The sequence below is a fragment of the Uloborus diversus genome, chromosome 1 (assembly GCF_026930045.1).
Source record: "Uloborus diversus isolate 005 chromosome 1, Udiv.v.3.1, whole genome shotgun sequence".
NCBI lineage: Eukaryota > Metazoa > Arthropoda > Arachnida > Araneae > Uloboridae > Uloborus > Uloborus diversus.
The window spans coordinates 123,189,152-123,214,861 of NC_072731.1; the positions used below are offsets into that span (position 1 = coordinate 123,189,152).

The 25,710-nt window shown below is 33.2% G+C and overlaps 1 protein-coding gene across 1 annotated transcript in view; it reads right to left on the bottom strand.

Moving 5' to 3' along the window:
• Window positions 1-18,037: 18,037 nt before the first annotated feature.
• Window positions 18,038-25,710, bottom strand: part of LOC129234667 (uncharacterized) — a 63,957-nt gene continuing 56,284 nt past the window's right edge. Inside the window, exons 23-28 of the mRNA XM_054868713.1 lie at window positions 24,603-24,702; window positions 23,814-23,937; window positions 20,536-20,646; window positions 19,708-19,845; window positions 19,363-19,494; window positions 18,038-18,060 (exon numbers count right to left, since the gene is read on the bottom strand). Coding sequence (XP_054724688.1) covers window positions 18,038-18,060; window positions 19,363-19,494; window positions 19,708-19,845; window positions 20,536-20,646; window positions 23,814-23,937; window positions 24,603-24,702 — 628 coding nt within the window. The remainder of the gene's footprint in view (window positions 18,061-19,362; window positions 19,495-19,707; window positions 19,846-20,535; window positions 20,647-23,813; window positions 23,938-24,602; window positions 24,703-25,710) is intronic.

Genomic DNA, 25,710 nt, shown 5'->3' on the forward strand with positions numbered 1-25,710 from the left:
CCATTAAAAATATTTTTATACTGTTCTTTAAATTATTATTCTTAATATTCAGTACTTTCAATCAAAAGTGTTTTTTTTTTTTTTTTTCGCGAAGTCTGAAACGGAGGTTTTTGCACAATTCTTTTCGAAAGTAAACAATTTTTTAGCGATTAACTATTGTTACAAATCCTTTGGTAGTCCAGTATTAATTGTTATGAAAAGTTTTGGCCTTTTTTAAGCTTAAAAGGGATTTAAAGTGATAGAAAACATGTATTTTCTTCAAAACAAACTTTATGTTTTTATTTCAAAACAACAAAAAACACCCTTTAACTTTTTTCTACATAGCAAGAGAATGATTTAAATACGCTACAAAAAAATTTGATGCAGATCGTAGTAGGTACTCCGGAGATAAAACTTATTTAATCTCCGATTTGAAAAAACATAAAAAATGGACTTGAGATAAAGAGTGGCAAAACCCAACTGTTCATAGAATACTTTCTGTCGTTCACACTGAAAGAGAAAAATATTAGCTTGAAATTGAAACCAAATTCAGCTTAAATGGTTGAAAAATAAAGAAAGTAGAGAGATTTTCTGAATCATGCGAAAACGGTGACTTCGAAAAATGATCAAAAATCGAATTTTTGAAAAGATTCTCCAAAACGTAATTTTTATTCAAAAAATCTACAAAAGTTAATTTGAGCTTTTCTCATAGATATCTAATCGTAAAAAAAAACAATGGAAAAAATCGGAGACATGACGGCACTGCCGACTATTTAGTCGATTTGACGTGGAATAATCCATTTACTAATTAACTTGCCAGACATTACCAGATTTTATTCTGGCCAAGTTTTAGGATAGCCTACAAATGTTGAAAAAATTCTTGAATTTGATTTTTGCAAGATTTAAAAAAAAAATTTTGAAAATTTCCTAAATTCTGTATTTTATCAATGTTTTAAAAGTTCTTAATAAATTCGTTCGATTAATTTTATTTTCTAAAATCTTCATTAACTTAAGACACTGCTGAAAATTAATGAAAATGTTTATAAGTCTCCTGAATCAACACAAAGGCAAATGACTGAAAATTTTCGAGTCAAATAAGAGCGGCAAAATTAAAGGTCTGCAAGTCCTCAACTTACACAATTAGACACATAAAGAGGACTAAAAATAATGTTTAACACATAATTATAAATTTCCAAATGATAGAATCACATAGTGAAGAAAATCGAGTATCATAGAAGCAGTTGCAATCGGATTCTGAAATGTGTGAAAAATTGGATTGACGCGTAAAAGCGTAAGAAACGGCTAAGATGCGCAAATTTTGCACATAATCTGTACAATTCGAGAAATATGCATGCTCAGGAACTCAAAATCCATGACCAGTTGATAGTTTCCATGATTTTTGAGCATTTGTTTGCTGAAAAACATGACTTCCTATGACCATTTTCGATCATAGTCAAAATCCATGACTTTTCCAGACTTTCCCGGTTTACTGACACTGACGCAGTGAACAACAAACAGAAAAACGCTCTGCTACTTGTTTATGCAGTTATGTCTGCAGATAATTGCCTCCCACCACAACATTTCATGTATTTTCCTAACTACCACAGATTAAGAACAGGGTGTAGTGAAGGTTGCATTTTTATGACTCATTGCTTACATAGAATCCTAGAGACCATTAACTTTCTGTAGTAGTATGGTAAAACTATAGCATTGAGTTTGTCTCAAAAAAGATTTCTCGTAATTTAGGTTTAATTAATTTTGTGTCTAATTTCCTTCCTGCTGATGTTCTGTTTATTTTATATTTTTCTTTGATATATTCAGTTCTCAATGATGGTGTTCTTGCTTGGGGCCAAACAAATAAAAATAATCTAAATAGAATAAATACTTTATTAAAAAGATTTCACAGAATAATTAATAGAGATAATATTGTGGGTAACAGTAATAGAAGCTTTTTAAAGAGCGTGGAACAAATTTATAAATATAATGTTGGTACGGTACGAAACAGGGAACCCCGCTCTGCTACGCCATCTAGGGCTTCCAGAGAACTGACCTTTCGGCCGGGGCCCCCTTACCCGTAAGGGAACGAGATCTAAACCACTTACGACTCTAGACACCGTGGACCCAGGTACGGACCTGACTCCGGTGGTGCCCATTGCCTACTCACTGTCCCACTCGATAGCCATTGGGCAGATACAAATCTGCTCAAACGCAAGTAAAGAGTGGTCGTTTTACATACGTGGATGCTACACCATCGTAAAACCCTCCCCATTTACCTGGGCTTGGGACCGGCATAGGGACGGGCCTGGCCCCAAAAGACCAAACCCCACCTACGGCTGGGTTATATAATGTTGGTATTTTTATGCATGATTTAGTAACAAATGGTTTGCATTTTAAAATGGTAACAATCCGTGAATTGGTTCATAATTACCCCACTAGAAACCGCGAAAACATTATACCTATTAACGCAAAAACAAATCTATTGTTTAATGGCATTAACTCCTACGGACCAAGATTGTGGAACACCTTATCCAATTGTTTAAAAACCATTAATAATCGAAACTTGTTTACGAATAGGCTAAAAAATTTTATACTCAATTCTACTGCAGTCAATTTAGGATAAAGTAGTATATTCGTAATAGTACACCTCGCTTCCGTTATAAAATTAGACGTACTTAATTGCATTACTTGTGTTGTGTTTATGTGTTCTTTGTATGATTATGCATTTATATTTTGTTAATTTTATCTTATGTTATAAACTAGACCTAAATTAAGCTCTTCTCTGAGTGGTGGGAGCTAGTCAGGCTATTGTACAGCCTTTACTCCCATCTACCGAATCGTCAGCAAAATTTGCGGAATAAAAAATTTTTTGGGAGATCACTGTGATCATTTCATCGGGGCACCTCAGATAATGTGAAACGCCGTCTTTCTTCATAAGTTTGACAGTTTGAATCTGGGGAACACTTTTTTACATTTTTTTGAGTCAAGGATATTTTGTTTCTTTTAGGGGAGGGGCGGCAGATTTCAAATTTGCTAGGGGCGGCATAGAGCTAAATTCGGCCCTGAAGTGTTTGTTCAAAAATTTCGGATGGCCCCCTCCCAAAACAATCGGCTGGATCCGCCACTGGTGCAGGGAGGAGGTACACGTGACTTCTTCCAGCCAATGTTCTTTCAGCCGGCTAGTTTTGTTTTGTTTAATCCTTGCACGGAAAGGCGCGAACTTTGACGACTAGCACGCTAGTGAATACTACTTCAAAGAATACGTTTTACGTTACAAAAAATCACACCGATTTTTTTTTTTTTTTTTTTTTTTTTTTTTCTTGAAGCTAATCCAGACGTTCTTAAAAATTAATCTTCCAAGAATTTTACAAAATAGTACACAAAGAAAAAATGGGCCGAGGGTTCCGGTGCAAAAAGCATAATCAAATGGCAAACGGTAAGTCATATTTTATGCATATTTCAATATTACAGTGTCTAAAACAAAAATTGAAGAGGGAAAAACAGCCAATACATAAATCAGATAAAAATTAAACGTAAATTTTGTTGATTTACTATATAACACCATCTATATTAGTAAGAACTTCTTGTATGAAATATATTTTTCCCAAGAAACTATAATCGAAATAATAATAATAATAATAACTTTTAAAAAAATCTTAACTATCATAAATGCAGACGAAGAAATATAAATAGTCCGTAATCGTGGATTGAATATTATGTTGTCGTGTCTAATGAAGTGCAGAGTACGAAAGGTTTAGAGGCATCCAAAAGTCTTGATGAAAAAAATCTGCTAATTCAAATTGAATATATAAAACACTAAAATGCGGGGGGGGGGCATAACGCTGACTGCGCCATTGAAATTTTTAAGGGGGTGTTGAGGGTATTTATTTATTTGGGGGGGCTCTTGCTTTTGGAGGGGGTGTCTTCACGATATTTGGGGGGAGAGGCACCCTTACAAAATGTAAAAGATTTGTTGTGCTAATTGAGCTTTTGGGGATGGGAGCAGTCATAACAGAGTATATAATCTTCTATATTTGGATTAGTTATGTAAAAACCAACCCTCCCCCCGCTCAGTTGTAATTATAACAACATTCTCAGTTTCAAAGACATATTCCAGAGTTTTTTCTCTTTTCCTTTAAAATTATAATTTAATAAGCATGTGCTAAATGAAGAGTTTTATCTCTTCATTATTCCGGTTTTCAAATTCTTTTTCTTGGTATTGTTTTTCAAGACCCAGTCTTAAGATACCTTCAAAACAGTACTTTTATAGATTTCCATTTTCAAAACAAGCAACTTGTACCTATGATTACATAATTCCATCTTCATTTTCAAGATTAAAAAGTCAAAACAGCGATCTTGGTTACAAGAGCAGTTTAAAATAAATAAATACTCTGTTTCTCTAAATGTATATTGAAAAATATTCGTAAAGGGAATAAATTTTTCAATCATAGTTTCACTTCAGCTGATAAAGATCTTTAAAGTTCAAACCAAAGGAAAGATTCTAAATTGAAGAAGAATAGAAAAAAGGAGCATTTTGAAGCATTCTCTTTTCCTTGAAAGGCATCATATTATATTGCAGCCAATTTACAAATGCTTACAGTATAATCGAATACAGTATTTATATAATATTGCCAATTTTTGATGTCGGCGAAATGGAGAATCAAATTTTGGAAACAATTCCCCAGAAATTACCAGCCTTTGTACTGTTTTGTAATTAGTTAATCAATATCAAATTTCAATAAAGAAAATTTATATTTTCTTACAAGTTGAATTCAGTTGAAATTGAATAATGACAGTAGGTAATAAATAAAGAATTTAGGAAAAAAAGAGGGAGGCAGATTCTATAGAAAAAGAAGACAAAAAAAAATTACCTACGTCAGTGGCGTATCCAGCATGGGTGACACCCGGGGCGGTAATTTGTGATGTCACCCCCCAAGGGCGCCGACTTGGAAAAATTATTGGGGGGGCCGGATGTCACCGGGGTCTAGGAAGTATGTTAAAGCACGGAGCCCCCCCCCCCCCCCCGAAAAAAATTCAGATTTTTGTGCCTTGAAAATGCCAACTTACATATTTTCTGGTGTGTATAATTTATACAAACAAACATATGTGACAGGGCGTTTGCAAAGTAAACCCATCTAAAAATGGTACACAAATTTTCTGCTTCAATTAGATCATGTCACTTGCCTTAAGTGAGGGATAATTTTACAGTTCCATTTTGTGGGGAGACGTGCAGTACCATAGCTAGGCTACGGCACTATACAAAGTAGTGCACTTGAGTTGCATGGAAAGGCACTCCCAGTGGCACCGATTCAAAACAACTATTGGGGGGAGGGTACCATAACGGGGGCCTTGCCAGGAGAAATTTTCTAAATTTGAGATAAACGAGCTGATGTGTGCATCACATGACTTCCTTTTACTCCAATTTAATGTCATTTCCCCATTATTGGCAATTTTAATGTGATTCAATTGTTTACTCTCTAAATATCACCAACAGTGGCCAAATTGAAACCAAATTTAAAATTAAAAAAAAATCGCCAAATTTGTCGCCAAGTTGGCGACAAAAGACTGGCGATACATTGCCAAGTGTCCGACAAATTATACAACTACTTGAGTTTAAATCGAAATTAACAATGATTTCCCCCCAAAAAGGGGCAAAAGACCCCCTTAGGAACATCCGAATGCAACCAAAAGAAAACGTGCACAACTAGGCCTCACTAGGAGTCTTCGTACCAAATTTCAACTTTCTAGGACATTCCGTTTTTGAGTTATGCGAGATACATACACACATACACATACATACGTACATACAGACGTCACGAGAAAATTCGTTGTAATTAACTCGGGGATCGTCAAAATGGATTCTTCAGGTGTCTATACGTTCTTAGGCATGTATTCACGTGTGGTCGGGTTGAAAAAAAAACTCAACATTCATTCGGGGGTGAGAAAAATGGAAATTAAGGCCGATTTTTGAGTGAACATTTTTTCGCGAATACAATACTTCCTTATTTGTAAAAGGAAGTAAAAATAGTGAGTTTTAAAGTTTTTTAAGCATTTTAGAGTCATATGATCAACATTAGAACCCCACAAACTCGACTCTCGGTAAATCGACACTCTGAGAAAATCGACAAGACGACACATTTTTTGGCTTTGAAAAAAAAAAAGAAAAAATGGTATTTTTGTGAAAAGCTAATTTAATTTAAAGTAATAATTATACTTTTAGTCTATTAGCAGTGCATATATAGCTCTGAAAAGATTGAAATGATATTTAAACAAATATAAACTATCATTAAAAGAATAAAGCATAAAAGATTGATGTCGCACTTTAATTACTAAAAGTGAAATAACTAATTTAAGCTTGCTTTGAATAAGGCCCAGAGTTCATTAAATAAAAATACTGTCTCAAAATTAATCCTTTAATAGAGTTAAAAAGTTAATAAACAGATTACTTCATTAACTCTAATAATTGAAGAAAACTATCACGCCTTCCATTACATATACAAATCAAACCCTGATATATTTTTTCCAGATCAGCAACACTTAGATAAGAGCGCCACCAGCGAGACTTCATCCGAAGGTTTGCGCACTGGGACAAATTCTATGAGTGCTCTCAGCACCGTAACACTATCCTTATTCACACCACTCGTTTTCAATTAACCTGCTTACTACAGCAATAGTTATTTGCTTTAATTCATTACTGAATGTATTTTACAATGTAACTATCTTCAAACAAGGAAAGTAAAAAATACCAACATAATTTTGTGATTTTAGAAACCATAATATGACAAATAATGTTCTTAAATTATTGAGGGGGCTCTGCCCCCCAATTGAAACTCATACAATTTTCAGAAACAACTAGTACTTTTGTGAAAAAACTAAATTTTAAGTGGGATAATGTACAAAAGACAAATAAAAACTTTAAACGTTTTTTATATAATTTGCACTAGACGCATTTGTGCAGGCCGTCGAACGGTCAAAAAAATAAGGGGGAATAGGAAATTCCTAGCCCCTTAATTATTTAAAATGCATTATCTCTTGAAAATTTGGAGTGCCCCCGATCCCCCCCCCCTTTCACCTTATTTCCTAAGTGATGGGTTTGATTACAAGAAAATGGAATCAATGGAAATAATCAACCTTAGCCGAATGCATTTTCCTTCACAAACTAACATTTTTTACATTGAAAAAGGAAGCTCTTAATAGCTCCAAAACACGTGTCTGCAATTTAATTCGGATGTTTGTGCATTATAATGTTGTTATTAGTTGAATTAAGCATTTTAAGCTTTGAAAACTTGTTGTAAAGCAAGAAATGTTGCATATATACCTATTTTATGTTTGCAGTTATAACTCTCCCCCCCCCCCTCTGCCCCCTGCACCATTTTTGGAGTTGGTCGCATCCTAATTCGTTTTCCTCGTGCCAATACCTGTCAGAAAAACCAACTGCTGTAATTTTATCACAAAAATTCCACGGACAACCACTTTTTCCCTCCCCACCCCCTACTTCACTATGTTCAAGGTTCGTAACATTCTAATTTGTTTTCTGCTTGCCAATACCTTTCAGGAAAACTAACTCCCGTTTTTGTGTCACAAAAATTTAACGGAAAACCACTTGCCCCCCCAGTGCAGTTTAATCCTCCCCCCTTGCCCCCTGCACCATCTCCGGGATTGGCAACATCCAAATTCGTTTTCCTTAAACCAGTACCTTTCAGAAAGACAAACTCCCAAATTGTATCACAAAAATCGCACATTACCTACTTTGGGGCAGTCGAGATTTCACTCCGCAAATAAGCGCCCGAAAAGTCACTTTTCCTCTTCTTTTGGCGATTGGAATAGCTACTTGCAAGAATCTCTTTGCGATACCGCTTTTTTCCCTATAGCGCCATCTAGTGAGACGATCAGAACTAATCTCGCAAGGTGAATTTCTAGCTTGGAATAAACGCCCATACTGAGTTTGTGACGGCCAAGTAAAACGTTTGTAAATCGGTTGTTGGTGCTCTAGTGGTGGTGTGGGGGATCGAGGAAAGGGGAGCGGACCCGAGTCAGCATCGTGCGAGAGAGCAGTGCGTGTTTAGTGATCTCGTTGGAGTGAAAATGGAGACGAGCAACGTGTTAACATCAAATTTTGTGTCAAACTCAAGAAAATGCCTACGGAAACTCTTCAAATGATCAATGAGATTTACGGTGAGGAAGCTTATCCAGAACTCAAGTCTTCCAGTGGCCCAAGAATTTCTGAGAAGGCCGCGATGTCGTCCACGATGAACAGCCCACCGGACGTCCATCAACCAGTCACACGGACCCAAATGTGCAAAAAGTGTGTGATGTGTTGAATACTGACCGTCATCTGAGCATCCGAGAAATCGCAGAAGAGGTCGGGATCGATAAGATGACCGTTCACGACATTGTTAAGAAAGATGAGGAAGATCTATGCAAAGCTGATATGCCAAAACAACTGACGGAAGGAGGACAAAAGGAGCGTCGTGTGCCGGATACGGCACCACCGGACTGCTTCCTATTCCCCAAGGTCAAGAGAGTACTAAAGGGGTTCGGGACTCTGGAAGCTGTTCAACTCACTATGACGAGGGCTCTAGAAGATTTACGGGTTGCCGAATTCCAGGAGGCGTTTAGGAACTGGAAAATCAGGTACAAAAAGGTTATCGACTTTTCCATGGGGACTTCTTCGAAGATTTGTAGAGAAAAAGTGTAGAAATTTTGCCAATAAATATGTTTTTTAAGTTCAGTCCCGTTACTTTTTATACAAACCCTGTACTTCTGTAGGCGGCTTTTCCATGACACAAAGGTATCCCTGAAGTCCTATTTTGAGATACCTGCAGGGGCTGCCTTGACATGTGCTTGGATGCTCTCGATGGAGCACTTCATTGTTAAAATACGAAAAACAAGACAGAGGAATAAAAATTCTATTCCTTATCCCTCCCTCAATGTTTGTGCTATTTTCGGCTTCCGTGATGAAATGACACTTTTCTGAACCAAGTTTTTGAACTTCTTAGAACAAAACGATATTTTTGTGAAATTGTGTATTAATTCAATCTTTTAACTGACGAATACTTTCCTGATAGAGAAGTAACAATAAGAAACTGTAAATTTAAATAATTTTTCATGCACTAGTTTGACAAATTCAAGTTTATGCGATTTGACGGAAGGACTGCGGTGGAGTGGCTTTTCAAGTCCATTCATTACTATAAAAATGATCATATTTTTAATTTAGTTAAAAATTGTTGCCTTTAACTTATATGACACTACTGTTGTTGTTTACGTGTCCATAGTTAATAACCATGGAAGGACTGAGGGCCATTGCCTCGAGATTTTGAACTTTTTTTATTTATTCGCGCATAAGACAACATGAAAAAATTTTCAGTGTAAAGAAAGAAAATGCACCACTCAACATCCAAGGTTGTCGAACCCACGTTTACTGGCATTTGAAGCAAAGTTTCTACCACAAAGCCATGAAGGCCCTCAACGCATAATGAGTGATCTAGTTTACAAAATCATTCTAATAAATTAATAAGAAAATTCTTTTATAAAAATTGTCATTTTTGTGGAATTGCCCTTCACTGAAATTAGAGGCACAGTGAAAATTCGTTTTTACATACATAAGATACGCTTTATCATAAAATATGTGATTCTTTTTGGTAAGAATATGTGTGTAGTTTCAGCTGATTCAACTGGAGTGAGTATTTTGATGACAAGATTGTTTTCTTCGGTAATAAAATTTGCCTTCGTTGATACTGTAACAGATGTTTCAATAAATTACCTTTTTATCAGGAGTGGCACGGATTTTCATTCTGCTCTTTAAGTACTGAATTTTTCAACAAAATTATTTATTCTTTTGGATGGGAGATTTTCACTTGATTCTGATTCAGCAGTCAGGATTGCTCATAGTAATCACATAGCTCAATGTCTTACGCTTGTCAAAATCTACTCTCCTTGCAAACGGTAGATAGCGAGTAACGTGATCATTATCATGTTTTTGCATGTACAAATACAGTGTACAGGGTGCGGAGAAAATTCCTACAATTTTGTTTAAAACTTTTCTTTTTTTTTTGGCGTTAAAATCGTATGTTGGCGATTTATTTGGCATATTGTTTATTGGCATTAAATGTATTTGAGGTTTAATCATTTGTTCTTTGTTAGTTAATTGAGTTAGTGAGTTATGAATCGTGAAAATGAGCGTGTTACTGTCGTTGAATTACACAAAAAGGGAATGAAAACAGCTGATATTATTTGAACGACTGCCTTCAAAAGTAAAAGTCTATGACGATGTGAAACGCTACAAGGAGACTGGAGGGACTGCCGACCGTCCTCAGAGTGGTCGTCCAACCACTTCAACGACTCCAGCGAATGTGCAGGAGATCCGCTGTCGCATCCATTGCAATCCAGAGCGCTTAATGCAAAAGATGGCCAAAGAACTGGAGATCAGCGAAAAAAGCTTCCGAGTCATCGTGAAAAACAAGTTGGGACTTCATTCTTACAAGATCAATCGCCTCCACTTCCTCAGTGACACAATGAAGCAGAAAAGATTGATAAAAGCTCGACGGATGTTTCGCTTGACCGCTGGTGCTCGCCTTTCGAAGGTTCTCTTTACCGATGAGAAGATCTACACCATCGAACCCACACATAACCGTCAAAATCATCGCCAACTGCTTAAGAAAGGTCAGAAGAAGACCGCTGCTGAAGAAATCATCGGACACAGTCACTTTCCAGCCTCCGTAATGGTCTGGCATTTGTGCCACTGGGAAGACGTCGCTTGTTTTCATTGACAGAAACGTCAAAATTAATGCTGCGAGCTATCAGCAGTGGGTTCTATGCCATGTACTGAGACCATGGGCAACAGAACATTTTGGTCAAGATGGATTCACACTCCAATAAGACTGGGCTCCTGCGCATTCGGCCGATCGACGATTGCCATCTGCGAAGATCTGTTCCCAGGTTTTTGGGGTAAGGATGTTTGGCTTCCTAACTCACCGGACCTCAATCCGATGGATTACTCGGTGTGGTCAATCTTGGGGGGAAAAATCTCGGGAACAATACGCCACGGTCAACATGCTCAAAACGGTTCTGAGGCGTGCCTGGAATGAGATAACGGTGGATGCGTGCGCGAGCATCGTCGGCATTTTTAGACTGCGGCTCCGTAAATGTATTGAAGCCCAAGGAGCCAATTTTGAACAATTGTTATAATTTTTTTGTTTAACGTTATTATTATTTTTTCAATAAGAGTTTTTTTTTTTTTTGCTTTAACTTGTTGATTTGTTGAATTATGTGTTAGTTACAGTCTATTGAAATATCTAATAAAATTGTGGGAACTTTCTCCGCACCCTGTATATGTACATGTGCGCATGTACAAATACTGTCTAACCACGGATTGTATGGAAAGGCAAACATCCGGTTTACACGCGGAAATGGAAGCATTTATTAGTTTTCAGGGATGTCAGATTTTACAGATGTATGTTAGCCTCTAAATTAAGCAGAGTCTCGTTTAAATGAGCGGAATACGCGCATAAAATTTTTATTTTTTCCCTCATTCAGATGGAACCGCCTTAACTGGATGTTTGCCAATTCCATGCAATCCGTGGTCAAACAGTACAGTATTTATTTTTATCGATTACTTTTTGTTCTGCTTATAAATATTTTGAGACGATTAAGTTTAGTGATATTTCTATTGCTTTGCTTCTTTTATTGGCAGTATCTTTCGGATAGGAGAGTTAAAAGTTATCATATTTCTTTTTAACTTCAAACGCTTTTCTACGGCGATTTCAAATGATTCTAAGCGTATTTAAATTAGATGTTATTTTCTTTGAAAGAGAGAATTTTGGCAGACAGGTGTAATCTTTATATTAGGATTAATTAGATTAGGAAAAATTACTTAATGGACTATGTTTGGAGCTTAGACAAAATTATATGTGCACATTTTAACTAACGAAACAGAATCTTTTTTTTATTTAAAGTGGAAAGGGAAATTTACACTTGCTCCAAGTTTTTTATTTAATTTTATAGCACGAGCAGAGCCGTGGGAGTACTGCACGGTACTGATGTAATTATATAGTAAACCAAATTTAATAAACGAAGTGTTCGTTTTAGCCGTTATTTTGTATTAACCGTGGTAGTTCAACTGTATATCATTAATATTCTTTTCTTTATTCCCCAATAATCTCCTCAAGTTTATGCTTCATTTAATATTTCATCAATCTTTCTAATTGTTTTAGTACTTAATTCTTTATCTTTTGCCCAAGCATGTTCAATATTATTTAAAAAAAATATGCTTACCACTTTGCCAAACATTATTTAATTTTTGCTTTCAGTGTTACAGTTCAAGCTATACATAAGTTTGATATCCATCTTGTGTATGAAGTATTTTGTGTGTGTTTCTCTCTTTTTTAGGTATGGAGAGTCTTTTGGCATTAAAATTAAGAGTAAGAACATCATGACGATGGTAAAGATTCTTTGCTCCTCAATGCTTGCTTCAATGCTACAATATGAGCTATCATGAGCTTAATGCAGTAAACTCCCGATTTATCCACAGAATAGGGTGGCACAGAAACCGAGGATAAGCAAATTGATAGATAATCTGCAAATGAGGTAAAAAATGCTGCTAGTGTATGCAAAAGTTGCTTTAAAAGATCAATAACAGTTGCACACATTTAAACTATAGCTAAAAGAATATCAATGCATGTAAAAGTTAGAAAAGAACCAATCATTATTGCAAATGGGTTATACAAATTCGTATGCAAATTGTGCTAGCAGATTAAATGCAACAGATCAATCTAGGTTACATAAAGCAGCCAAAGGAGAGAGGAAAGGATTTTTTTTTTTCAAGACTGGTCCGGTCACTTGCTTACGCATAAAAGTAGTGCAGATCAAAAAATCAGAAAGTTGGGTAGGTCTAAAAATCAGTTAGTAGTGAACATGTAAAGCAGTAAATAATGTCATGGTAAAAATCAGGTTTCAATTAGGCAGATTTCGACGACCTTAGAGGATCGGGAAGAAAGCAATTGGAATGTCAAAAAATAAATTTTGCACTTGTTAAGTTAAAATGTTACATTTAGTTAATCCTCACCTTTTTTTTTTAAATGAAAGTGTGAAAGGTCATAGATAATCAGGAGTCTACTGTACTTATTGCCACATAAAGTGTAAGTGAAGCTGAGCTTGATAATGAAAGCAATGTTTCTTTCTAGATAACCGTAATTAGGATTATTTTAATTTCGGCAGATCACAAAGTGCTTAACATCAATTAGCACTGTTTACATAACCTTTAAAATAATAATAAACACTACACAAGACCAAGAAATACAAAATAAACTTAGTTTATTGTTCAATGAAGACAAAAATATCACAATGCTCATCAAAGACAAAAATCATCAAAATCCAATTCATATTTACATACTGTACAAGAAATTTGTCTGGATATGATTCAAGTTGTAATAATTATACACAACCTCATTTTTAAATTACTGAAAACAACCAATTAAGAAATTTATAACAGCAGTTAACTTTCAAACAAAAAGTTTAAATTCTCCTCCAAAATCTTATTCTTTTGAATATTATATTTCAATTCTGTAAGCTGCTTTGCTAAACTGGAAGGAGTAGATATCTCTGGAGGTAATTTCACAGGAAGACAAGTTTTGTTCGCATTGAAATCTGAAAAAAAGAAATAATATATTTTTATTTCTACAGTCCTAAGAAAGCTGCACTGAAATTTCAAATAAAATATGGATGTGATTCTAATCCCATTCTTTGTAAAATATTCAGAAATTTTCAGCAACATTGTAAATAACATATTTAGACCTTTCAATTTTATTTCCTTCCTATTTTCTCTATTGAAAAAAATAATATATATATATATATCTATATATATAAAAATGAATGTTTGTCTGTATGTCATCCATGAACTCAAAAACTACCCGGCAGATTTGGCTGAAACTTTCACAGTTTGTTATTTTTGGTACTGGGAATGTTTATAGACCAGTTCGAAAAAAATCCGATCGATAGCTCCTTTTTTATTCCAATTTAAGTCACAATCCATTGGATAAATACGAATAAAATTATCGGCTGCAGAAATTAATTTGTGTGAAAGATCTCATTGATAAGAAGTTAGCTGTTGCCATTTTTCTTGAGTTTTGAACAAATAAATTCTTTCTTTATTGTTTTATGGCTTTTCATGCAACGGGGGGATTTAGAACTTTTTCTATTTGATATTTTTAGCGATTGATTGATCTTGCAAACTGCATGAGTACAAAATTTGAGTATAGTCACAGCTTCACTTGATACCTGGACCGATTATTATGAAAATTGCTATATATATGTATTTTTCCACGGAGAAGGTGCATGATATGCTCATTGAAGCCACTCGCCACCAGGTGGCACTGCAGAGTAGCAATTTCTGCCCCGTTCAACCGATTGTCATGAAAATCAGTATAATGATGTATTTTTTTGTTGGCGTAGAAACGCGCATCGGGAACAGCTAGTATATGTGTATATATATATATATATATATATATATATATATATATATATATATATATATATATATATATATATATATTAATTCTCCGATAAAACATTTTTTGTCATTTATTGTCTTCCTTGAAATGCTAATTTTAGTTAAGATCGTTAAATTGCATTGAAAACATTCACTTAATAGTACAAAAACAGATTTTATTTTTAACAATCATTCAGTTTTGTGAATTATTTTGAAACCATTTTGAATTTCTAAAACTGTCACAGAGGAGTTATTTTTAGTTACTTACTTTTTATCTTCAATCAAAATTTTACAATTATCAACACATTTTGTATAAATAAATGTATGCAAATGAAATGTAATATGAAAATGCTTTTATATAGAAAAAACAGCAGAACAAAAAATAAAAAAAACATTAACAATATCAGTTCTTTCCCTTTCTTTGAAAAAAAAAAGTGAAAAAGCAGAATATCTCAAATAAATATTTCAAAATTATATTCTAAATTTATTTAAATTTTTAAAAGTATATAAAAGATATTAAATAAAAAATAGCTGAAGGATCTGTTCTTGGAAAAAGTCATTGATGGTAGTTAAACATATTCAAAATAAAAAATAATAATAATAATAATAATAATAATTGTGTTGTATAAAAAGTAATTTGTTTTACAAATGAGCATATAAAAAATGAAAGAACAATATAAATGCTACTTTCAAAGTTACTTGAGATAAAAAGTTTTAAGAAGTCTCAAAACCTTAGATGAGATTAATTGCTAGATAAAGTTGAAAATATTTTTTAAATATCCTTATTTAAAATGAAAATAATACAGTAATTTAATTTTTTTTTTAATATTAAAAACATGAGTTTATCATTATAATATTCATTAGCCAGAAAAATATCTTTTTTGCCTTACCCTGATAATTACTGCCTGATACAGAAATTTCTACAACATCTGAGTCAGAACTTTGATCCTGTTGACTAAATTCAAATGTGGAATCAATCTGCTGCAGTGTGTTTTGATTAACATTTTCAGAGCCGGGTGCCATCTAAAATGTAACATACTTATAAGATACTTCTCAAGTAATACAAACACGGCTTCAAAACATATAGTTTGTAACTGTGAACAAGGTTGTTGTTGAGTTTACCATTAAACCTGAATCCCAAAGGACACAGGCATCCCGAACCCCTTGAGGGGAAAAATGATTATATAGGGTTTTTTTTTTTTTTTTGCATCCTACATTTATTTAGGGGAATTTCATGCTATCAGGCAACAGCAACAACCTTGCTATTTTATTAATAAACAGGGTGTTCCATTTTTAACATGCAAGGCCTTTATTTTCTCAACTGTTATAGTCCTAGATGTATACTTCCAACTGCAAAAAAGGTTCAAAATCAGACGCAGGGGTAAGATATTGAAAATTTGAAATAAAAATAAGTCAAAAAATACAAAATTTAACATTTTATACTGGCCTCAGGTACCATAACTTATGTTTAGGGAAATAATCTCCATTGAAAAATAATTCCAACAAAAAAAGTTTGAAATGTATACGATCAATATTCACCAAGATATGAAATGCAGCGTTTTGTGACTTAGACCAATTTTCACTCGTTGTCAATAATACCTTTTGAGGAAAATATAGCGGTTAAAAAGAATGATATGTGTGTATAAGGTGTGGTTTCTCAAATTGTTCGAGATTTTGTTGTGTGTTTTTGCCTATCACAGCATAACATTTGCATTTATATTTGAATAGCAATGAAAAATATAATTACTTTGTTTTTCTTGCTTTGACGACCTGTCATTTTTCTGAAAGAGTGATAAGTTCCAATCTCATCTTCTGTATGGTCTCTTTATACTGTGAACTGCAATATCTCCTTTAGTTTTGGTCGCATAAATGTCAAGATTTTTGTTTCAGTAATAGTTTTCAATGGAGATTATTTCTCTAAATATAAGTTAGGGGACCGTATATGTTTAACGTTGAAAATCGAAACTCATGTTCAGCAACCTTTGAAAACAATGGCCAAACTAACCCACACACTCAGGCAAACAACTCCCGCTGAGTTACAGTCAGAAGCCTGATCTGCGTACCTGAAGACCCTGCAATAAGGGGGGGGGACGTTAACAGCCTTAAGGGACCCAATGGCGAACGTTATTGAAAAAAATAGCACAAAGACATTAACGTTGCAAATATACAATGTTGGCTTCTGGATAAGGGCCATACAGATTTTGTTGCTATGGGGCCCAAATATATTAAGCCTCTGTATCTTTTGATTATTTTTTTTTATTGCAAAGTTAAATTTCTCAAAACAAACCAATGCAAAATAATAACATGAAGCATGGAGAATCTCCGAGAAATAATTTGTTTAATGTGGCGGCTGAAATTATAATTTTTAAAATCACAGAATAATCACCTGGTTGCAATTCTTGATTGTGAGAACTTTAATGTCAGAAGGTTATTCAAGTTATTCTAAATCGAAAGGATAATTAATATGGTAATATGACTCTGCTAAGGCACCCTGTGGTGGTGGGAGATGCATTCTTGTTGGCACTTCATACCTAATCTAATAAGCTGCTATTTAACTAAATCCCCATCCAGCAGAAAACTGGCATCAGCATGTGTAGCTGAGTATTCTTATCATGATAAACAGCAAATGTTGAAGTATTTTTCTGGATTCTTATTGTTGGCTTGCAAAATTCAATTAAGAAAAGATTTTTAAAAAAGACACAAAATTTACACAGCATATTTGCTGATTGGGTGACCTTTTACCTGATTTGGGACAAAGTCAGTTGAGGATATTTCATTTAAAACAGAATATGTTATTAAAAAATAAAGCACTTATTAAAATATTGGCAATGTTCACACAATTTAACTATTACCATCTCGTAGTTTATGTTCTAAAACATATTTTTTTTTTTCATTTATAGAAATAAGCCTTAAATTTTGTTCTTTTTCTGAAACATCTCATGTCCACAAGCACTATTTTATGAGAGTATGAGGTTGAAAAACAGAGTAAAATCATTTTGTAATTAATTATAGCCAAAAAATAGGCAAGTAAAAAGCACAGTGATACATAAATTCCAGGGGTGGGTTTTGGACTGTCGAAAACTGGTTTAAGATAGGACAGGTGGTTTTTACCATCTAAAAATGTCCAAAAGTGTCCAAAACTGTCAAACTGTCAAAAACTAAGCTAAATCTAAAGGGGTGCAATCCAATCAATTCATACTTACTGCAATATGCATAATGCATAAATATAGATATTAATGAGTTTATTATATTTTTATCTTAAATGTTCATTAAAAAAAAACATTTTACTTAAAATGTTGCCAATAACTATTACATAAAAACTTCCTTATGTAACAGTTGATAGAGTTATGAAAGGAAATTCACAAACAAGACAACTAATTTCAGTTCCATTTATAACTCAAAGGAATGTAATAAAATGTGCAATATTTAGGTGCAAAAAAAAGCTTAATTTTTCAAATGGCTTTTGCTAATAAGTTTTACATGATGTTTTTCAAAAATTATTTTTTAAATCATAGATTAAAGAACAAGAAATTGATGATTAAACACTTATAAAACTTGTGTTATTCTTCTTTTAGTTCATAATTTTAATAAAATACAATCTGTAAACAACAAAACATTGTAATTTATTGCATTTAAGTCAATTATTGCAGTATATTTTGAACATCTTCTTTTCGACATGCATAAATGTCAAAAAATTTGGTTTATGGAAAAAAATAACCTCCTGCATACAAATTGAAATTTTTAATGAAGAAATTCCTAACTAGATTAAATCAGCTGCATAAACTAGTAACAAAAAAATTTATAATTGAATGTTCACATTGAATAAACAAATATATTAAATAGTCAAAAAAAAAAAATTACATACATGCATAATGCATGGAAATTTGGTTACTATTATCAAAATAATAATAATAATAAAATAAACTCATGCATACAAATTGAACTTTTAATCAAGAATTCAACTTCTATGCAACTAGATTAAAATCAGCTGCATTAATAAGTTTAATGTTCTCATTGAGTAAATGTTCGATATAAAACATTACTTTGATACATTTTATTTTGTTTTTGATGTTTTCTTACAGATTACAATTTTTCTAAAAATATAGTTTTGGACACTTTCGGACAGTTTTGGACACAAGGGTTTTGGACAGGATGGTAAAAACCAGGGTTTTTATCGTGGTTTTTACTATAGTGCCCCAAAACCTTGCCAACACTGAAAAATACATCAGGAAACGAGCTGATATGTGCATCACTTGACTTCCTTTTACTCTAATTTAATGTAATTTTCACATTACTGGTAATTTTAATGTGATTCAATAGTTTGCTCTCTAAATATCACCAACAATAGCCAAATGGAAATAAGGCTTTAAAAATAAAAATAAACGCCAAATTTGTTGCCAACTTGGCAACCAAAACTTGGCGACCAAAAGATTGGTGATATATTGCCAAGTGTCTGCCAAATTATAACACCATTTGAGTTTACATTGAAATTAACAATGATTTCCCCTTAAAAAGGAGCAAAAGACCCCTTTATAAACATCTGAATGCAACCAAAAAGGGAGGTGCACTACTAGACCCCACTAGGAGTCTATGTACCAAATTTCAACTTTCTAGGACATACCGTTCTTGAGTTATGCGACATACATACGCACATACATACGTACATACAGATGTCACGAGAAAACTCGTAGTAATTAACACGGGAATCGTCAAAATGGATATTTTGCATGTCTATACATTCTTAGGCACTTATCCACATGTGATTGAGTCGAAAAAAAAAACTCAATATTCATTCGGGGGTGAGTAAAATGGAAATTAAGGTTGACTTTTGAGTGAAAAATTTTTTTGCGAATACAATACTTCCTTTTTTGTAAAAGGAAGTAAAAAAAAGATAAGCTTACCAGAGTTATTTAAATTTGATTGAGTAAATTTAAGTGATTCGCTCAATTTTTCCATACTCATTTGTGATAAGTAGGGGTATTTGACATTCAAAATATTTCTTTCACTTGTTTTATCCATGAATGAAGGCACATCTATGAAACAAAAAAATATATACATATATCTTATTTGTTGTAAAAAGAAATGTTGGTTTTAAGAAAATTTATCAATTAAAAAACAAAATTTGTAAAATTGCTCTCTTCTTTGAAAACAAAGGAATTTAAAAAGCAGTAAAGTTAGCCAAATTATTACATTCAATATAGCCAATTTAGTAATTAAAATGATAGAGTGCTCGAATATTGATTTACCTTCTATGATGTTATCACTTTTAATGGTCTCATCCAGTCTGCACTGAAATTCATTACTTTCTGTTGTGCACTTCTTTAATGCTTCTCTCAATGGAGAAAATATTGATTCTAGTTGCAGATTCACTGAATCAGATAAACCTAGAGAGAGAGAGAGATAAATTGAGGGAAAAGAAATAGAAAAGTTATAAGCAAAGAATCCTAGCACTAAAAAATACAGTTGGATTTTGGGTTAACAAAATCAATGAGAATTTAAAATATCAGAGTACTGAGAATAGGAGCTAGTTCACACCAACTTTTTGCTTTTTTTCAAACTTGTCAAAGTGATCACTTAACATAAAATGCAGATATTGATATTTATTATATCAATAGTGATTGAAAAGGACATTTGAAATGCATTAAAAGTTTTAGTTTTGACAATTTTCTCCTTTCTCCATTTTGAGTGGAAAAAGAACGCAGGCTAGGATTCTTTACACCTAATTCAAAATATGTTTGTTTTCAGCAGTTAAGTGTGGACCTGGAGCAAAGAAGAAAACCGAACTCTTAATTTGTACCCTTTGATAGATAGCCTAACTTTCTGCAACTAAAATTTAAGTTAAAAGTCAATTTAGTTCTAAATATTTTTTAGTGAATTTTGACTGATTATTTCATTTTTTATTTATATTTTAAAAGAATGAATATAATAAAAAGTGAGGTGCAGATGTGCATAAAATTTTATTCATATCAACAGTAAATATACTAAGATAAATATTTTATTTTTACCCCTCATTTAAAATAAGAATAACCTTCAAAATTGAAAAATGAATCAAAATAATGTTCAAAAACAAATACCTGCAGGTTTTACTGAAGTAGATAAAACAGATGCTTCAGGAACTTCATTGAAAGCCTCCAACTTCTGTTTCTTACACAACAATTCGTCTAATACCAACTGTTTCCGTTTCCCTAAAATAAATATTTAGTGCTTCAACACATAATTATTTGCTAACAAAAAGCATATAATTATTTGCTAACTTAATAATATTTAACTAGTCGACCCGTGCAGAACTCCGCACTGTACTTCGAATCGTTTCATAAGGAATTTCGCTCTTTAAAAATTTCAAAGAAAGAATATTATGAAGAAAAACCGAAAAAAGTAAACGGAAAAAAGTAAGCGCACAAGAGAAGGCATGTAATTTGAAGACATCAGTAACAAAACCTCGTTAAATACAACGTTGTGATAATTTGATCATCGCTCCCCTTTTGGTTGTACGTATTTTCAATGCAAATATAAATATCATTAAAAGTGTGGCTGAGTGACACGTGAAAAATCAGTAATTTTGCATGTGAAAAAACAGGTTGTGGCAAATACAGTCCTGCCTGGGTGAGCATTCGACGAAAAAAAAAGAAACATTAAAGATATACTTAGTAGCACGTATTCGAACTGGCGCCATTCTGATGAACAGTACGACGCTCCAACAAACCTAGCAACTGTGCCTTCCTTTTCGAATGCTATTCATTGAAGTAATGCGTAATAAAACACAGTAAAAAAGTTTTTCGCCATGTTTTGTCATTAACCAGCATGACACGATTTAAAATTATTCGTAAAACATGGAATTTGATTAAAGAATGAAGAAGATCCCACGTAGCGATTGAAAAAAACATTCTAGAGAAGTAATAATTTCGGTTGAAAAAATAAGTGTTTTTATTTTTGAATATTCAACATTTTCCCATAGCAGGCTTCTTTAACCTGTACGGCTTAAAAGCCCGCACTTGTTTCTCTTTTAATCGAACACTTAAAATTCAAAACCAAAACCAGTTGAACTGAGTCCGTTTTTTAAGTGTAATTTTTCGAACGTAGACAAAATGTTTTTTTTTTTTTTTCAGCCGAAAGCAGAGGAGTAGGAGAATGATTTCTTACTAATGAAATTGGTAATAATTTTAATGTTTTATATCGCATTAGAATAAATAATTAAAGATTTACTGGTTGCCACTCGTAGTTTTAATTTGGCTAGTATTTTTTCATTTGTACAAAAGTTCGAACACTGCTATTAGAAAAATCTACATTTCAGCATACAATGAAAATGTTTTTCTGCACAAAAAGGATTCCCTTGAGGCATATCTAATTCTTTTTTTATGCTTACATTATGCTCAGTGGTCTGGACCGAAGTCAAAGCTTAAACAAATAATAGGAAGAACACCCTTTGATTAGCAGTCAACTTATCTGAATGGTAACTGTAGCCTGCATAAAGGAGTCGAAACACCAAATAGCATTCCCACTGCAGTTTATTTTATTACATGTGTTATCTGTTGTATGTTATGAGTACATGTAATGCGTAATATTACTGTAAATTTGCTATTATGTCAGACAGTCCGAACTGGCCCGAAGTGCATACAGTTTATAGCCGAACGCTCTACCGAAAAAAAAAAAGCCACAGGTAATTTTAAATTTTTTTTCTTGCCGAGAAGTGGTTTTTATTTTTAATTTTTTTTTTTTTTTTTTTTACAATTTGTCTATCGCAGGCCTGTTTGAACCGTTTATGACTTAGATGGCAGCATGTGTTCATCATTTAACAGCACGGTTAAGATACAAAATAATTTGAACTAAGTTCTTTTTTAAGCGTAGCTTTTCAAATGTAGTAAAAATGTGATACGCTATTTGTTTTTTTGCAAAAAGAAGAAAAATATATATATTACCCTTTAAATTGAGGTAGTATTTTTTTTATTTGTACAAAGAGTCAAAAACTCATTAGAAGAATCTGTATTTCAACATACAATTTATTATATATTACTGAATAAAAAAACAATTCCAATGTAGTCTGAAATCTTAAACCTAATACTTATATTTTCTCTTACATTATGCTTTAATTTCCTTCCCGGAGCCAAAGCTTAAAAAAAAAAACCTCACAATTGAGTATTAATTTAGCTCCGTGTTGCATCGAGTTTTCATAACAGCTAGGAGCATTTCTACCTCATGTGTTCCCTCATATTTATTATTCATGTAATGCGCGATATTTTTCTAATTTTTTTGATGCAGATTGTCCGGACGTGGGCCCGAACACGCATTCTCCTGGTTACGAAGGAGAACGCTCTGCCGATCAAGCTAGTCAGCTCTGTCGGTCATAGCGCAAATTAAAGTTATAAGTTTAACTGAAAACCTCATTCTGGTTCTTTTAAAACAGGTTTTTCGGCTGAAAAACACAATTTTTAGACCGTGGGTCTATTTTTCGTCAGTAGCCAGCACCATAAGCTTTAAAATAAGGCGGTAAATCAAAGAAATCGATCAAGAATTGAGGAAAATCTGGCGTAGAAACCAAAAACAGGCTACAGAAATAATATATAAGGATAATCATCAAAAAACTGCATGTTGCAATAGTTAATAACAATAAATTTAAAAAAGTAGGAATCATGACTCCAGGCACTAAAAAAAATCCCACCACAGAACAGATACACAAATACTACCAAAATTTTGGTGATTAGCTAATGCTTTACGCATTTCTTAAAATTGCACAAAAAATTTAACAAATGATTACATTTTAAAAAATAACTTCAAGGAAAGATAATATCACACTGGAATCAGTTTTTAACATTATACAGAGGAAATGCAAAAATAACTTGATAACAAAATTGACTCTATTTAACAAAGTCTCATTAGATATATGTGTAAAAAAAAACTTGATAAATAGAATTTTCTAAATTGAACAATAAATAAAAACAAAAGAGTAAAACACCAATTCGCTTTACTGAATTTATCACACATTATAAACTGAAAAGAATGGCTAACCATACTAAATCGTATCTTTCAGAAAACCTAAATTTGTCATACAAATTTTCACTTTAAACAGTCTTACATTGGGTGGTAAACAGAAAAAAATGAGTAATAGAAAGAATTAAGTTTTACAGATGACGAAGTAAACAAATTCATTTTAAGGCTGAACTTAACCAAACATAGTTTTGTGGATTTTGCGCTTTTTATTTTTTTAAAATTAAACAGGTACTTAGGAAACCTTGGTTAAAATCAACAGTTTTTAAAAGCGTTATTAATAGCTATTTATCCACCCATACACTTCTTTTAAAATTTATTTAGTTCTTCATGTATTTATTACAAAGAAATATGCATAAAAATATCATACTGTTGAAATGGAACTCATTCAAATCTAGTAATGTCTCTTGCCAAATATCCTCTAAATCAAAAGCGTCTATGTCATCTTTCATGTAGTATATGATATTTCTTTTCTTTCTCTCTTTCAAGTTTTGCTGAAAAAGTATAAAATATCGAATTTGTAAAACAGATGTAATAGTAAATATCAATAAATGAAACTTGAAATGTATTCCACATGCCTACTTCAAATGATGTGTAGCAACTTTAAATTATTATAGGTAAATGATTTTTTGTATTTAGATTTTTAAACACATTTTTTAAATATAAATTTTTGAGAAGAATATTTCTAGTAAAATATTCCTTTTTTGTGTAACACTTTTAAAACCCTCATACAATTTGCATCAGAAATTATGGCAAATGAAACATTACATGCAATATACCGACAGCCCAGTTATCCCACCCAGAGACTGCAGTTTCATCCTTGTTTGGACTCATTAGACGAATGAGTCTGAACAAAGACAAAACCGCAGTCTTTGGATGGGATAACCGGGCTGTTGGGCACATTGCATGTAATTCTGCCTTAGCCTCGTCTTGGGGGGGGGGGGGGGGGGGTAACTTACTACTTCAATAGAATATTGCTTCAGATGAATCTCGGAGCAGAACAAAGTTAACTTTAGAATTAGTTTTGAACAGAAGAAAAGTAACTTGGACAGAACTTTTAGCTTCAGAAAATTTCCAAGACCACAATATCCCAACGAATATTAAGAGAACCATTTGAACAATCATTCATATAAACTTTTAAAAATGACAAGGAACTTACTAAAAATGCAATGCTTTGACTGGACACAAGATGATAGGCACACTTATTTATGATACTAAGCCAATCAATAGGGATAGACCTTTCCAAAATGCTTTCCACACTAAAAAAGATTATTACATTATAAATTACATATTTTTAGTAATTAACAAGAAATTTATATAAAAAGGGTGCCATTGAGCTTCACAAACAAAAATTTGCTTTTGTAGCCTGAAACATGAAAAATATCTCCAAAATAGTTGCCACTTCAAGGAGGGGGCGTTTGATTTTTTTACTGTACCTCTTATTATGTATCTGATTTGCATATACTTTAGGAGGATGGGGGGCGGAAGCTGCCTTATGATTTTTATCTGATACAAGAAAAATATAGAGATTTATCCGAGCAGGTCCCCGAACCTATTCCTTTCCTTTTTGGTTGGAAGGGCAAAATTGCGTTTTAGAAGTTCAATTTCGTAGTAACTCCAAGGAATGTTTTGAAACCCTTAAGCTCTAACATGATCAAAAGTCGTCTAAAATTGCGCTTTTTTGGAACTTCAGTTTCGAAAAATTACCAGATAAAAGTCACTGAACCCATTCCTTTCTCTAATAACACCACCTGAGATGTATACAACTGCGTCTTTAAGACTTAAATTTTTGGAAATGCCCGGGGGTAGGCCTCTTAACACCACCAAAGATCCTCTGAATTTGCCTCTTTGAAACTTCCATTCAGAAAAGTTTCCGGGAGGGAGATTCAAAAACCATTCCTTTCCTTAACGTTGTCAAAGCTGACTTACACTTGCGCTTTTTAGAACTAAAAAATTGCCAGTGCAGGGACCCTCAAGGGAGGGGCGATCGCCCCCATAGCCTTTCCCTTGTATCCGTCCTTGTCACATTATCACACTGTTGATCAAAGACAATAGTAAAAGCGCTAGAAATGCTGCTTTCATGACATATTCAATTGCGTGGAACTCTGAGGTTGGTTTCAAACAATGAATGAAGTAATGCTACAAGAAATAAAAAAGCAAAATTTTATTGACATTCACTCATTATAGAAACAACAGTTAACAAAAATAGTAGTTGTGGGAATCAAGCTTTAAAACTTTTTAAGAAAATCCTGATCATAAAAATTTAC